This window comes from Sinocyclocheilus anshuiensis, unplaced genomic scaffold, assembly GCF_001515605.1.
Source record: "Sinocyclocheilus anshuiensis isolate Anshui unplaced genomic scaffold, SAMN03320099.WGS_v1.1 scaffold493, whole genome shotgun sequence".
Lineage (NCBI taxonomy): Eukaryota > Metazoa > Chordata > Actinopteri > Cypriniformes > Cyprinidae > Sinocyclocheilus > Sinocyclocheilus anshuiensis.
This window is the reverse complement of record NW_015537963.1, coordinates 469,112-485,652: the sequence shown is the minus strand read 5'-3', so window position 1 is coordinate 485,652 and position 16,541 is coordinate 469,112. Positions and strand designations below refer to the sequence as shown.

Genomic DNA, 16,541 nt, shown 5'->3' with positions numbered 1-16,541 from the left:
GACAGAATTTTAATTTTTGGGTGAACTGTCTCTTTAAGTGCCCAGGAAGTCCATTTAGGATCTGAGTATGGAGACTCTCGTCATGGTGACATGGACGCACAGCTGTGAACTTTAAATGGAGCTGTGGAGGCCTACTCTTCCTCTGCCTCTTGTCTGAGCATGTGGCACACATGTGAAACAGCTGGCATATGCTAAAATTATATGCATATGCACTGTATAACATGAATGACTATTACAAGTCACTCTCTCTCTCTCACACAAAACAGTTTCTTGATAAGAAATGCTCAGAATCAGCGGGCAGAGTTCACACTGACCGGCCAGCAGGGGGCGTCTCATTCACTGCATCCTGCCCGGGGACGTCAACATGTCCTGCTCAAAGGGAACGTGTATGAAGGACATCAGCTCTCTCTGCTCTGTTCTTTCTGATCTACTGGCAATTTGTATTTTGCATGGTGTAGCACTTTTACGGAAGCTCTGAAGAGCATGCGTGAGTTTTAAAGTTTTGACATGATAAAAGATGGAACAGAAAAAGTATTTTTTCCTGTCTTGATGCCATAGGAGACACTTATTCTTTCTGAAACATCTATATTCTGGTTCTTCAAAGATCTTATAGCTTTTTTTTGCATTAACAGACGATGCCAGTAGCAAATGCGCTGATCTGAAGAACCTCTAATGTTACATCAAGAGCATTTTAGGATCAACATGAAACATTTTCAAGCCTTTTTACTTCTGCAATCTGATGCATTTCTGAGCAAAACAAGATATTCAATAAGAAAAAATAGGACAGAGCTTGATTTGGTTCAGCAGGATTGCTGGGACTGTGAAAAGTGGATGTTACGTACTAGAATTGAGCCTTGAGGGAATTTGAAAGTTATGTTGATGAATGATTTTGAAGGCGAACATTTTTCTTTTTGAAATGATGTGCACTAGTTGTGCACAATAAGACCAATAGTATATATTAAGCCTAAAAAAGTCCTAAAATGTGTTTTCCTGGTCAAAAACAACCAACTTTTTAAAAATTGCTTGTAAATATATCATTATGCTATATTATCATTAGATCTTGGATTCAGTCTTTTTGTTTTCTTTCAGTTTGGACAGGTTTCGTATTTATTTTTTGGAACTGATTGATCATAGGCCTCATTGATCTGAGCTTATGCACCTCAGTTTTTGAGTGAAAAAAAGCATCAATTGTGGATAATTTTGGCATTGTTCACTCGAAAACTGAGGTGCATAAACTCAATAAGGCCTACATCAACTCTTGTGCTTCTGATTCTCTCTCAGTTGAAGTATAGGCTGTTGTAAGGGTAACGTAGGCTGAACTCCTCTGAGTGTTTCTGTACAGGACCCTGATGTCACCAGCGGGACATCAGTGTTTGTTTAGTGTCATCTTGCAGGCTGAGCTGTTTGAACTGGAGTTCAGCCAAAATAAACACTCACACCACAATCACAATGAGGAGTGGAACGTTAATGAGATAAGAACGATGTTCAGAGATGATGTTTAAAGCTCTTCTGCAAAGTCAGCATCACTCTTACTGTCTCTCATACTGAAGGCTGAGATTTGAACAATCCAATTTGAATTGTTTTAAGAATGGTTTGAAACTCCAATTCAGTTTCTGAATTTGAAAAGAGGTGGCAAACAGGATGCAGAATTGCATTTTGAAGTAGAAATGCAAGCGAAGCTTATCAAGACAAACTATGAACCATTGTCTTCACAAAGCATTTGGCAGTTTGGAGCAAAGTGTAAACTTTTCAAGTTTGAGAGTTTATAAGCCTGATGGATGGATGTGATGAAGTGATTCATTAGATTGATTCTGTCTGGTTTCTGAATCAGTTCATAAGAGTCATTTGTTTTTGATTCACTAAAAAGAATTGGCTCATAATAGATAGACAGACAGATTCAATAATGTATTTGCTTCACACTATTAAGAGCTCATTAGACTGTTTCAATCTGGTACCAGAGTTTGTGAGATTTTTGAACTAGTTCTTTAAAGAATCAGTTCGTAGGAGTCATTTGTTTTTGAATCAGCCAATGCTGATTGCTCTGTATTTTTTGATTCAGTAAAAAGAATAAGAGCCCTTTGTTTGTGAATCAGATATTGTTGAATGTGCCGTATGGTTTTGTTTCACTAAAAAGAATTGACTCATGTGGATAGAGAGATATTTGAAATGTCACCTATACAAATTTGTATTAAGTTTGTGTTTTTTCATAGCTTTTGTGGAACCAGGATGGACGAACACTTGATTTGCCAGATTGCATGACCTGGGTTTGTTTATTTATTCATGGCAGTTCAGTAATTTCTTCTCCTAAACTCTCTCTCTATATATTTCTTTCGAAAGTTTTATTTTTGAAGCTTGGCTATATTTAGCGTGTTTGTCTTTACCAAGGTCTCTTGGCTTGTAACATCTGTAGCCCCAAACTGACATGAACTCGTTCAAAGAAACACAAGACTCTTGGGGTGTTTTCACTGCAGATTTCCCTCCTTTATCCCAACATGATGTGATTACATTCATCTGCATCAGTGGATTATTTCATTATTCAGCAAGCCGGACGTCAGCCTGCACTCACAGACCCGACGGACAATTTCCTGTTTTCTCTTCCGGTAAAGATGGAGACGGGCCTGTCATTGGGTATTCCTCATCATCTGTCTCAGATTAACTTGAATTCTGATTAAACCCCTGCTTTTCTCTTTTTCCTCACAGCCTGTGTTTTCTTCAGTCGCACATTTGTTTCAAAGTAAGGACAGTTTGTCGTGTAGCGCTGGGATCTTCATGCTCTCATTGAGAGCCTTCTCCAAAACCACTGGAGGCACAAACCGTGTTTTTCTCTCCTGTATCTTTGTCCCGCTCTCTATCTGGACCGCGCAGCCCGTGTTTTCTACACGGCGTCTGATTGAGCTTTCTTCTATTTTTCTCTTTGTTCATGTGGAGAGTCATCAGCGTGTCGCACGCGGCCGTGTTTTTCATATTTAATCAAATGCAGTACAGCAGCGGGATGTGAACACGCTGAGTGGCTTTCTCACAGAGAGATGCTGTCACTGAGCCGCAGGTGTTTTCAAAGACAACCATTAGTGCTTACCTGGGTAGTTAGGCTGCATGCTGGAAAATAACTGACTGTAGTAGAGGACAGTTAAGCCTTCCTGGAAAGACCAGCTAAAGCCATCATTTACTGGCTAGTTTGTATCTGTCATGCATGGCTTAAATGCTCATTTATGAGTGGGACCGCTTCCTGCATCGGGCCTGAGAGTGAGATATCTCTGCTGGTCAGTGTTAGTTTAGTGCTGGTCTGACCGCTGGGCCAGTTTATGCATGCTGTTACAGTAACAAGCAAAACACAGCTTCTCAAATTGCTCGACCACTAAGTGTGGATGGTATAATCAAAATGTTTTCGCTTGGTATGAGTAATTCTAAGCAACAGTGTATATCATGTATATAGTTATATTTGATGGACGTTCTATGAAAATAATAATTTTGATATCTAAAAATCCCATAAGTATTTTTGCATAATTCAGTGAATAAAATGCTTGATTCATTAATGCACAAATGAAAAGAACATTTTTTTGTTTGTTTGTTTAATATCTTGTTTATTTTGTAAAATAATTTATAATATTAAATAGTAATGTGATATATGTGACATTTTTGTATAATACTTTTTGATTAATACAACTTCAAATGAAAGGTACTTCACCGTTATTTGTTTGTTTATAAATTATTATGTATTTATGTTATTATTTATATAAAAAATAATTTATATATTAAAAAGCAGTAATGCCAGGTTTTGAATAATTGTTTTGAATGGATAAAACTATTTTTTTTTTATAGTATCTCTCTTATTTTCATGTTAAGTATTTATTTTCTCTTTTTTTATTCGAAGCATGATGATCTCAGAACAAAAGTCTGACATGCTCTTACAGATGGTTAAGCTGGTCAAGTAAGGTAGTGGGGTTGGTTTAGCTAGGTCAAACTAGCACACTAGCATCCAAATCACAACATAAGCTTGTTTTTTTTCAGCAGGAGGAGAGACAAAAGACGAATCCGTCTGCTTTAGTTGAGGGAAAGGCTCAGCTCTGAGTGAAATGAGACTTTTATCAGCGGTGGATGAAAGATTAGGTGCTCCGTTTGCAAAGAAAGAAAAAAGAGTGTGAGGAAATGGTTCTTATTGCACAGGCTGTCACATCGAGGGCTTGTGTAAGACAGAAAACAGCCCGCTGGGTGTTCAGGAGGAGTGTAGGGGGTGTTTGCTCGCGCTGTGCTGCTGAGGCTTTAGAAGGGGTTTGTGGTTGTTATATTGAAGTGGTTGTGGGCCAAAAATGCATGATACATTTTTGGAGATGTTTTCCCTCACATCCCCTCAGGTCCAGATGTCAGACAAAGATGCTGCATGTGAACTTTACTTCAGACTCCCACTGGAGATTAGACGCTGTTTGTTGCATCTTGGCGTCGTGAAGTTCCCAGACCTACAGAATGCTCAAAAAACTTCAGATTGAAACACCAGATCTGATGGATGCTGACTTGACACAACTAAGGCATTCTGGGAGATCTTCTTTAAGATGGTTTTAGCAAGTTTAAACTGGTCTCCTAGCCTGGCTAGGCTGGCCTTTCACTTAATAAATGTTTTTTATGACCAATTTAATCCGTTCTTGCCAAATAAAAGTATTAATTTCCTAAAAAAAATATTTTTATTTATTTATAATAAAATAAATTCATAATAAAAATTATATTTATAAATATAATTATAGAAATTATTCATGTGATTTATTTATTTCTATGTTTGTATGTATTTATTTAAAGAATAGCTGATCTTCCAGCCTGAAAATTGTTGAAAATCTGTTGAAAACCACCAATATTTCAGCCTGACCAGATTAGAAGACCAGCTTAGATTGGTTTAATCTTCTTTTTTTTCTACTACTGCTTAGTGCTCAAAGATCATTCTGAAGTCAGAAGTTTCCTGAGAAATGATGTCAGTTTCATCCAGTTAAGTCACTGTGGACTTCAAGAGCATCTATATAGAGATATTTTACAGTTTCTGATGGTTTTTCCCAGATCAAAGCAGAAAACTGTCACTTATTCACACAAACCCAGTGTGTACGTTTACTGCAGCACTTCACATATTGAAAAAAAGGATTGATTCGATTTGCATCTGGCGACGACACAATTTCTGGGCCACCGCTTCAAAATTTTATACCTTTATTATTCAGTCATTTGCTCTCATAAATCCAGTACAAAAGATCAGCCAATAAAGAACAAACACATATAACACTGACGCTCCCAACCGCACGCTCGCTTTATTGACTCGACTGCAGATGGATAAATAACAGTGTTATAGCTGAAGTTTCTCGCTCTGCTTTATTGAGAATGTAAATAAGCTCCGGAGCCGCGCTCCCTCACCGCATCTCCTATAACTTTATAATTTACTGACTCTCTTAAACGGATCCACCACACAAGCAGGAGTTTCTGAAATGAACAAATATCGCACGTTTTTTTGGCGGGCGGGATCTCCAGTTACTCCGCTTACAAGTGAACATTAAAAGCCCTGCTAAAAATATCGTCCATTCATCCTCAAATGTCGTTCGTCGAGGTGTACGGCGTCTTCAAAGGCCCACCGAAATGAAATGGCGGCAAACGTGATGGCGATTCCATGTGTGCGTCGGCCACGCTCGTTAAACCGTGACGTCAGCGCAGACCGGGCCGCTCCGTCACCCGAACTAACCTCAAAACCTCGCTCTGCTGGCATCAGGCGGCTTCAGGAGCCGTTGGTGTTGGATTCAGATCTGTCAGGCTCTGGGCTTGATTATTTAGGATCAGTTTTACTGCCATGGGAATTATGGCTAATTCTAGGCCTACATCAGCCGTTAGATATACAGCCTAAGCTGTGTATTGGTGGTTTGGTGTAGCGGTTAAAGCTGAAGTCACACTAAGGCTGATGATACACGGGGCAACTTTGTTTTTTTTTTGAGCAATGTTGCTTGGGCACTTTCCCATTGAGAGTGGGTATAAAATTTGTTTTTGGATCATTTATTTCATCGTAGACCCTGTGTCTCACCTGGTTGTCCGTTGACGGCAACATTGATCAAAAAGTTTCCCTGTGTATCATAAGCCTAAACTTTGTGTTTCTTTGACTTGAATTCATATGAATACAAATGGAAAGTGACTACTCACTCCTAAATGTTGAGCCTTACATACATATAGGCTACACACATAAATATATACATAAACTGTAATTTTTGATTAATTTGATAAATTTATATAAAATATGTATTTTTTTGTATATACACATAAATGTTTTTAATGTATTATTTAAATATTTAATATGTATTTAAAAATGTTTATTATTTTAATATTAATATATTATAAAATACAATTATTTGAACTTTTTGACCTTTTTTGAAAGTAATTAAAACTTATATTTGGATAAATTAATTAAAATTAAATTAAATTATTAAATTGTTTAATTAAAATAAAATTAATTATAATTTAATTAAAAGTCAAATAAATTTGGAACTTTCTGTTCATCAGAGAATCCTGAAAGAGTATCACAGTTTCCACAAAAATATTAAGCGGCACAACCGTTTTCAACATTAATAAAATAAAAATGCAGCATATATCAGCCTATTAGAATGATTTTTGAGAAAATTCAGCTTTACATCACAGGAAATAAATTACATTTTAAAATATATTCAAATAGAACAGATATTTTACATTTGAATTTTTCTGTCACAATTTTTGTGTTTTTTTTTTCAGTATATTTAATTGAATGAATTCAGCCTTGGTGAGCAGAAGAGGTTTTTTTTTTAAATTTTTTTTTTTTATCATTATCAAAAATCTTTAAAAAATGTCGACCAAAAACTTTTTAACAGTGTTTATATATACATACCTACCTACCTAGTCAGTATTGTCAATTTTGGGCCAAAATGTCAGTTGAAAAGATTAAATGTGATTCTTGTGCAGCGTGAAAACTGTCTGTGTGTGAGTCTGAAACTAAAACAAAATTAGATTGAAAATGAAGGATGCCAATCGGCTGTGTTTGTTTGAGTGTTTCAGAGAGTCAGTAAATGTGCTGACCAAGAGATTTCACAATGTTATCTGTCCACAGTCTCTGTTTCTTTTCACAGTGTGTTCAGTGAGAGGGAAACCCTAGTATCAGACATAACGCAGACATAAAGTTGAGCTGACTAATCTACAGCCTCAGTCTGAGAGGAAGACCTGCGAAGGGAGACATGAGGACAGAACAGAGGGAGTTTGATGTCTATGAGATGAGACTGTGGGTCAGACAGGTTAAAAATGTGTGTAAACCTAGTGAACTACCTACATGAGCATTAAAATCTGTCTGGCCAGTCTGGTGCATATAATTGGTGGTTACTAGGGATGCATGATATATCGGCCACCATATCGGTGTCGGCCGATAAATGCTAATTTTTTCTGTTATCGGTATCGGCCCGATAAATTTGGATATAGATTTATCGGCCAACATATCGGTTATCGGCTTTCAAAAATAAAGAATTATCGGTTATCGGTATCGGCCAAAATGTTCATATCGGTGCATCCCTAGTGGTTACCTTTGGAAATAGTTGTCATGTTGGATGTGTGCCTTTTAAATGTTTATTTAAAATGCAAATTAACAAAGTTCCTCAGTGGCAATAGTTGATTGCAACTGTAATCGCTTAATTTCACACTTGCATGCATTATGAACCAAACAGGAAGGCGTGTATGTATTGCAAAGAGGATGTTTCAGTTGTTTATAAAGCTTTAATGAAGACGAATCACATGAGGCAGTTGCATGCAGATGCTAGTGAACTCTTTTGTTTGGACTTGCGTGGTTTTCTGCACGTTCAGTGAGTTTGTATTGTAAACTGCACTCTTAATATCTCGCTGTCACTGCATAATGAAGTGTTTTATGCATGATTAACGAAATGCGCTGCTGCTGTCATTCTTGATAAATGCTTGATGTGTATGTCTGTGTAGTTTTCATCAGTAAGTTCAGTGAGTGTAAATGTGTTTATATTGTTGATGTCTCTGTGGTAAACTGTATTGTCTGGGAGGAAACCATTTGCTTACGCTTGTACAAAAAGCCACAGGCTCTGATCCAAAATACTGTAGTGAGCTGCTGTGCTGGCATGGAAAAATAACCATGGAAATGATAAATACATAATAAAATAAAGAATAAATAATTATAAAATAATGTATTTACATATTTAATTTAATTTAATTTAATTTAATTTATTATTCCACTGGAGGTGAGAGTAGTGAACCCAAGTGCAGTTTATTGAGCAGAGTGTAATCCAAAATACAAACAAACGAAGACTTGACTTGAAACAGACTGGACTTGGAACAGACTTGACTTGAAGGACTTGGAACTTGGAACAGACTTGACTTGAAACAGACTGGACTTGGAACAGACTTGACTTGGCATGGCATGGCATGAACAGACTTGACCAGAAACAGACTTGGCATAAACAGAAACACAACTCACCGACAGCAGGTTACACAGTACAAAACACACAGTTACTTTGCTAAACAAAGAACAAAGGCAACATGAGGGCTATTTATATCAAACAATGAGGGTCACATGACAAGAACCAACCAATGAGAAACAAGACATGACTAAGACAACCATATAAGACAACTATACTAGCCTGCCACCGGCTGGCGAGAGTAGCCACTTGCAGTCGGGGTGGAATTAAAAGCGGAGACGTCAAGTCGGACACTTTCTGCTCCCATTAGTGACGATCTCAGTGTTTGCATACTCTATCACAGATGAAGTGAATGAAATGCAATATTTGTTAAATACACAGACGTTTCAGAAACGTTTTCACGACATGAGCAACAGAAACACTATTATATACTGCTTTATACAGCGCCTTCTGTTCATAAATAAAGTTCAACATAAACATATACTATTTAAATACCAATAAAGTGGGGGTATATATGCTTTTATCTGTGTGTGTTTTATTTTTTTGATAAACCTTACTCAATATAACTCAATAAAAAGCTTTTACTGTTATAAAAACAGATTTGTGAGCATTATTGGAATTGAATTGTTAGAATAAGCACGCAACACACGCCGTCCTTGTCATCACAGAATCTAACCAATGAGAATAAAGTGTGTCGTCATCAAGGCTTTCGCAGCATTTTGAGCAACTGCAGTGCCTGACCTGGGCGGCTGGTCTCGTTTTGCTCTCGCGGTACTTTGATGGCACATGTGATCGTAAGGCGGCTGCAGCGCCGATCAAAGTCGGACAAATGTTCTAACCAGAATGCATCGCTTTTGTCAGGCGGCAGCCGGTCTTTGCGTCTTTGAATGCGTCGCATGAAGTTGAACAAGCCTAATGAGAACATGACACATGAACCAAAGAACCAATTAGAACATAACACACAGACATCCTTGTCCTTGTCCTTGTCCTTGTCCTTGTCCTTGTCCTGTCCTGCCTTGTCCAGGGAGCTACTTTTTTTAAAGTGAGCTATTTTTAGTGAGCTACTGTGCTGGCATAGGAAACTAGGAAAATTATATATAATTAATTATGTTTTTAAATATATAAATTATTAAAATATATATGTACATATTTTATTATTTATTAATTAAATGTTTTGTTTTATTTTTATTTTATTAATATTTATAATTTCCAGCGAGCTACGTTTTAATTTTTTTAATTTTAGTGAGCTATGCTGCCATAAGAAATGAGAAAACCATAGAAATTACAAATAAATACATGAGGGGCAAGGAACACATGACAAACCAGGAAACTAAACTAAAAGCATGAATACAAAGCAAAAGACATGAACACCAACAAAACCCAAACCAATCCCTGACTTTTATTTTATTTTATTATTTTATTTTATTTTATTTTGTGCTGTCAAATGATTCATCGCAATTAATCGCATCCAAAATAAAAGTTTTTGTTTACAAAATATATGTATGTGTGCTGTGTATATTTATTATGTAGGCCTATATATAAATACACACACATGAATGTATATATTTAAAAAAAAAAAGTTATGTTTATATATTAAATATATGTATTTATAAAATAAAATGTTTTTATAAATAAATTATGCATGAATATTTTTATTATTTAATAAGTAAAGATTGTATTTTATTATTATTTCTAATTTCCAAAAAATATATATTATTATAGTTCATAAATTTAAAAAAATACCTCTATTGTGTGAGAAATTCAGAGATCAGTGATGCATTTTCATTTGAGTGAGAAATATGATGTCAGTTTACATGCAGATATTGAATTTTGCAATTTTATTTGAATATAACACTTTCAACTAGGCCTATTTTAATTTAAAGTTGTCTTGTGGTTTCTCTGAATTTTGCTGAGGCTGCCTGGTTGAGATATGCTGATATGAATGTGTGATATGTACATATGATATTACTTTTATAGCATGTAGAGACAGATGAGGCCACAGGAAAGAGCATCATTAGGTCATTATAGAGGTCTGATCTAAATCAAATCAGGCCTGAAATAGATTAAATAGTTTCCAGGGAGATTGTTGTCAGGACAAACCTGATGTTTGAAAGCATTGATTAGCAATGTTGTGTTCATGGCGTCACCGCAGCAGGCTGCAAACGCTAACACCAAAGAGATTTATAATTAGCATGGATTGAACAAAGACTATCTGCAAGTGATTTTAAATAAGTAATGCTCAGCAGTTAGTCGGTGATTAGGCGATGTCGTCAGTCAATGAAATGTCTAGACCAAAGTTTGGTGGTTTGCTTTATTGTGGAGATCGCCCATACTTGTTTTCTCTTTTTTCAGCTGCCTATCCGAATCAACACGACACGCTGGAGCGTTATGACATAATCAAACCACACCTGCTCATTGGAGGACAGCAGAGACCGGTTAGTCTCATAAAGTCAATGGTAAGTCACTGGTAAAATCAAGTTCCCAGTTTTTTCACTCAGGAACACATTATGGCCATGTACACATTGCAGCTAAATTCAGTTGTCAATTCACCTCTTAGTGCTTAATCCTGCTCTGATCCCACACAGTTCAGTCATTTACAGGAGTAAAAACTGCATTCTACAGCCGAATTCACTCCCAAAAAATGCAGGTAATGACAACCACATTTACAGTGTGTACGGAACCGAACTCAACAATTTAAACACGTATCAGAGTTGTGTCTTTTCAGTATGTGCGGTGCAAGAAATCACAGGGGTAAGTTTTGACTCATTAGTGTTGCCAGATCTTGCTAGGAAAAAACAAACAAACAAATAAGAACAAGCCATTAATAAACTCAAATCCAAAAGACACATAACAAAATATGGCAACCTGCACCTGCCCACTTTATTACCCCTAATATATATTGTTTCTTGAGCCGAGTCCAAACATCAAACCCGAAGACTATAATAAGCCTCGCTTACTAAAAGTGGACCTGGCAAAGGGTTGCCAAATCTGCGTTTTTTACAAGAAATTGTGACCCTGGACCACAAAACCATTCATAAGTACTGTAGCACGGGTATATTTGTAGCAATAGCCAACAATACATTGTATGGGTCAAAATTATCGATTTTTCTTTTATGCCGAAAAACGTTAGGATATTAGGTAAAGATCATGTTCCATGAAGATATTTTGTAAATTTCCTACTGTAAATATATCAAAACTTAATTTTTGGTTAGTAATATGCAATGTTAAGTACTTCATTTGGACAACTTTAAAGGCGATTTTCTCAATATTTAGATTTTTTTTTGCACCCTCAGATTCCAGATATTCAAATAGTTGTATCTCGGCCAAATATTGTCCTATCCTATCCTAACAAACCATACATCAATGGAAAGCTTATTTATTCAGCTTATTTATTCATAAATCTCAATTTCAAAAAATGAGCCTTATGACTGGTTTTGTGGTTCAGGGTCACAATTGGGCTACCTTTAAATGGTAATTTAAATGGTAAATGGTAATATCCACAAATTGTAATGCTGAAATGCTTGTATTGAAATATTTTATATTCTACCAATGATAAATCTGCACTAGATGTTCAGTTTTGTGAAGGTGGTAAGGAACCTTTGAGCTGTGCTTAACACATACAAACATACAAAACTACCAAATTTTGCTATAAGTTTGATCGCAACATATAATCATTGCTGTTAATAGTGTTCACCGTCTGTTTGTTTACATGTCATTAACTGCATGATTTTTACTGTACATTTCTGCCATATGGAAATCAACTTGAGATAGTCACCACTGATAAGCTACTACTAAATATAATGTAGAAACTTAAATTTTCTGTAAAGCTGCTTTGCAACGATTTGCATTGTGAAAAGCGCTATACAGATAAACATGAATTGAATTGTTTATGATCATTACCATATAGTGGTTTTCAGTTTGCATAAAGGTGACTGTAAAATATGTACTTTAGGTAAGGGAATTGCATATTTTGAGTTTTGATATTTGCGATATGTCATTGGGCTACTTTTGTATGCAGACCTGGCAACCCTGGCTCCGCGAAGATGACTTCCAAACAAACAAAACTGTAATTCACTCCCATACGGTTGTCACTCCTGAAAATTCACAGTGTGTACATGGCCTATGAAAGTAAAAGAGTTGCATATCCCTAGTGAAAACTAAATACTTAATATAAGTGAAATACATTTATTTCATGCTAAGTTTACTTACTTATACTTTAAAGTCTATAGATATTATTCAAAGATCATGCAATCCTCATCAAAAGTGATATTACAACACATTTTAGACTTAATATTAAGAAAAGTGCATTGTGCACAAGTAATATGCCAAGTAGAATTTAATTATAATTTTTATATCTGTAAGTCTCTAGCTATCTGTCAGTAAATATGTTAATAGATTTGAACTATACTTAGTATGGAATAAATGTATTTTAAATATATTGCTTTTTTATTAGGGATGCCTAGAAGTCCTATTTGACTTTAAAGTTAAAGTTTGTGTTCTCAGCAGTGATTCTGATTACATGCTGGTTGAACAAGGAGTGAGTTTGAACTGATATGTTTTGGGAAGCGGTGAACAGACCTGCCTGTGAGGGAATATTGTTCCCGGAGGGGATGTGTTGCTTTTGTCCTTAATGAAAAACATTTCTCAACCAATGTATGGAATTGGATTCTGCTCTGCACGAATTATGGAAGACGTGCAGAGCTGTTTTGAAGCCCATTTGTTTAATTTATTTACTCCGAATCTGTTGTTTTCTTACTGGAGTTTGTAAAAAGGTTTTACAGAGAGATTTTACATGTGTACCGCCGTGAGCAACAATCTTAAAAAGTAAAGTGGACCACCCAGGGATCTGTGTGGAGATTCAGCATTAAAATGTAGGGGACAAGGCCATTGAACTAGTGAGAGTTTGTTAAATTGTGGATTGTGACAAGTTCCTGTGAGATGTAGCTTGTCTAAAATGATGCCTGTGAAATATCACTACTTGAAAAAAGCATTTGAACGTTACTTTAACCACACCTGCATGTTGATAGTCATCAGCTTAAAGCTTTTCCTCTGATTCATTAATTCTTTTCAGACCTTGTAACGTTTAAAGTGGCTACTTTCATTTTTCTTTAAAGGAGTTAGTGTCCTAAAAATAGAAATTGTCATTATGTCAGCCATGAATTTATATTTCTGCCTTATACGACTTTATTTCTCTTGTGGAACATAGAAGTAAAAATCTTTACACATTTTTTCCATACAATAACCGTCTATAGTGAACACTTCTGTCAAGGTCCAAAAAGGGGAAAAAAAAAAAAACATCAAATAGCCATCAAAGTATTTTATGTGCTTTTAACAGACAGCATTTTTTTTAATTGTTTTTTATTTTGGGGGCAAAATATTGAGAGATGAACAAAACACATCCCTGAAAAAAATCTGACGATCATATTTGAGACTCACATTTCAAACATGATTTTTCTAAAAAAAAAAAAAAAAAAGATTTATGGATAATCAAGTAATGGCATGTAGTAGATTTTGTACAAAAGCTTTTTAGCAAAGTTTTGATCTTGTTAATAATTTAGAGGCCGATTTGCGTATCATCTATGAGACAGTAGGCTTTAGGGTTAAAATTACAAACAAAAGTATCATCATAGGGTTTTAAAAAAACATGAGGATGAATAATGATGACAGAACTGTCATTATTAGGTGAATTATTCCATTTAACTTGGTCATTCCAGATTGCATAAATTCTTATTTTACAACCCTTGTAGATTTGCGTGCATTTTATTTATGGTCTTTTGCTTTTAATATATAGGACAGTCAAGGGAGGGAGTAACTCTGGGAATATAGTGGGGGAAATGTATTGGCACATAATGCAGTCTGGACTCATATCATCAAAAACCGAACACATGCTTTACCTGCCGTGCCACGGCTCCTTACATGTGTTTTTCAGATCATTGTTCTTCTTCATGACCCAGTTGGCACACGCGCACTGCTTGACACAATGACATTCTCCTGTAAAGTTTCCTGGAGCAGCACAAGAACATCCCTTAATACCACACGTCAAGCCCGGGATGAGGCTCTTCAGCTGGAATGCTGTGTTTTGTTTTTGTGGGACATTTATTATTGATACTGACACTTTAAACTTTTGTTTCGGCTCATTTTGCTCTAGTGCACCAATGGCTGTTTGGATCCTCCAGGTGGCCTTTGATAAAATTGAGCCGGGAGGTAATGTTATTGTTGGAGACCAGTGATTATTCAGCAATGCAAGTCTATCTTGTTCCTTTTCAGTAGATTTATGAATTAGTGATGGAGACTGTGCCCAAAAAGATTCATTCATTGACTCTTTCACCAGTAGGGGACGTATGAATACCTGAAAGCCAATGAAAGTCAATGCCAGTCACATTTGAAGACCCTTGGGAGCTTCACCAAGTCCTTTCGTACTTCATGCTTTGAGATTTAACATTGAAAGGTCTCTGAGGAACCCTTACAGGGGTGTTAAATTTGCTCCATTTGTTTGCTTTACTATGGATTTATGGAGGTCAAAGTTGTTAGCGGCGGTTTTGTAACCAAGTTACATCCACAAGAGTGTTAGCCCCCAAATGTCTTAGTTTTCATCAGAGATTTATAAATGCACTCCTACAAACCCACAAACTCTCGACGTATCCCATGCGGTTTAATAGTTTTTCCAACAAATACAGAATGCTATATCCATGCATTTAATAAAACAACAGGCCACAAGTTGATGCACATTACAGAGATTTGAGATTTTTCCTTTGGCTTTTGTTTAATTAGCGTTTTCCATCACTAGGATGAAGGTCAGCCCATATTCTAGATCAAATTTGTGCTATGCACTTAGCAAACTTTCTCTCGCGATCCAACTCAATGTGTATGCGTCATGGTCTTAGCCGTGCATTAGCATGCATATGCAATGATGCATGGCCCTCTTCATGTTAGACAGATGATTCATGCTTATTTCTGCTGTATTTTGTCAACGCATGGCTGGTTTAAATCCATTTCCCTTAGAGCCTCGGAGTAAATCTGCCGAACTTTCAGACTTACAGAGCGTGAAGAGAATTAATGTCAGAGAGAATTGAAACATAAAACTAATCCTGACAGCTACAGACTTACGACACAATGGCGGATTCATTTTATCCCGTACAAAAGCACACTCAAAAGTGGAAATATGCTTTCTCTCACTGTCTATTGGTCTGAGGACTTGCATTGTCTTTAATGCAGCGGTTAGAACTTCATCGTCCATGAATATAACCGCTAACAGAAGTTAAGCCAACATGAAACGGCTATTGCAACCCGTTTTACTTTCATAATGTGATGCATTCTGAATGAACCACAACATTTAGTGGAAATAAAGATGTACGACCACATTTTTATTTTTCAGTCCATTGGGAATGCGTGTTTTTGTACCAACCACTTTTAATATGGACACACAAATGGCCATTGATTTGAGTTAATAGCTGACTTGAGTGAATAAACTAGCACTTTATTTAGTTACTGTGTCATGCAACCATAAACTCTAACATAACATTTCAAATTATTGTCAGGAAATCAAAAAGTAAAAGCCATCAGACTGATTGAAGTGTGTTGAGATGGGTTCACCATTACAACGTGGTATTTATAGAGCATCCAGAAGTGGCAAAGGTGTGTGTAATTATGTATTCAACCAATCAGCTGCCATCTCTTAAAGTGGCAATCAACCAATTATATCCACTAGAGTATATGGGCGGATGCAGATGAAATGCTAATCCAGCAACAGGTGTCTAATATGATGGTTTGGTCTATTTTTTTTTATTTATTTATTTTTTTTTAATGTTCACAGCTTGCTCATTTATCTTGTTTCTGTATTGGAATGACCTATAAAAGGTATCTTGCTGTGTGCTGAACAGCATACTACCATACTACTCCATTCTTGAAAACGGTTTCCCACAATGCAGTGCTTTTGATGTGATCATTTTGATGCATGAACAATATCTGCTATGATTCTGAACATCTTTTATTATTTTTGCACAAAATTGGATTTAAATACATATTTTAAAGTAATTTTTAATAATAACAAAAATAATAATAATAATATTTAGTTTTCACCATCCATTAAGTGATTTAAGGAATTGTGACTTTCTTGTTTTGGATGTTTTGATA

At 36.0% G+C, this 16,541-nt stretch overlaps 1 protein-coding gene across 1 annotated transcript in view; it reads left to right on the top strand.

Annotated features, from left to right (window-relative positions):
* adam12a (ADAM metallopeptidase domain 12a) overlaps positions 1 to 16,541 on the top strand; it is a 107,534-nt gene that overhangs the window by 11,505 nt on the left and 79,488 nt on the right. Inside the window, exon 2 of the mRNA XM_016459530.1 lies at positions 10,761 to 10,864. Within this exon, the coding sequence (XP_016315016.1) occupies positions 10,761 to 10,864 (104 nt within the window). The remainder of the gene's footprint in view (positions 1 to 10,760; positions 10,865 to 16,541) is intronic.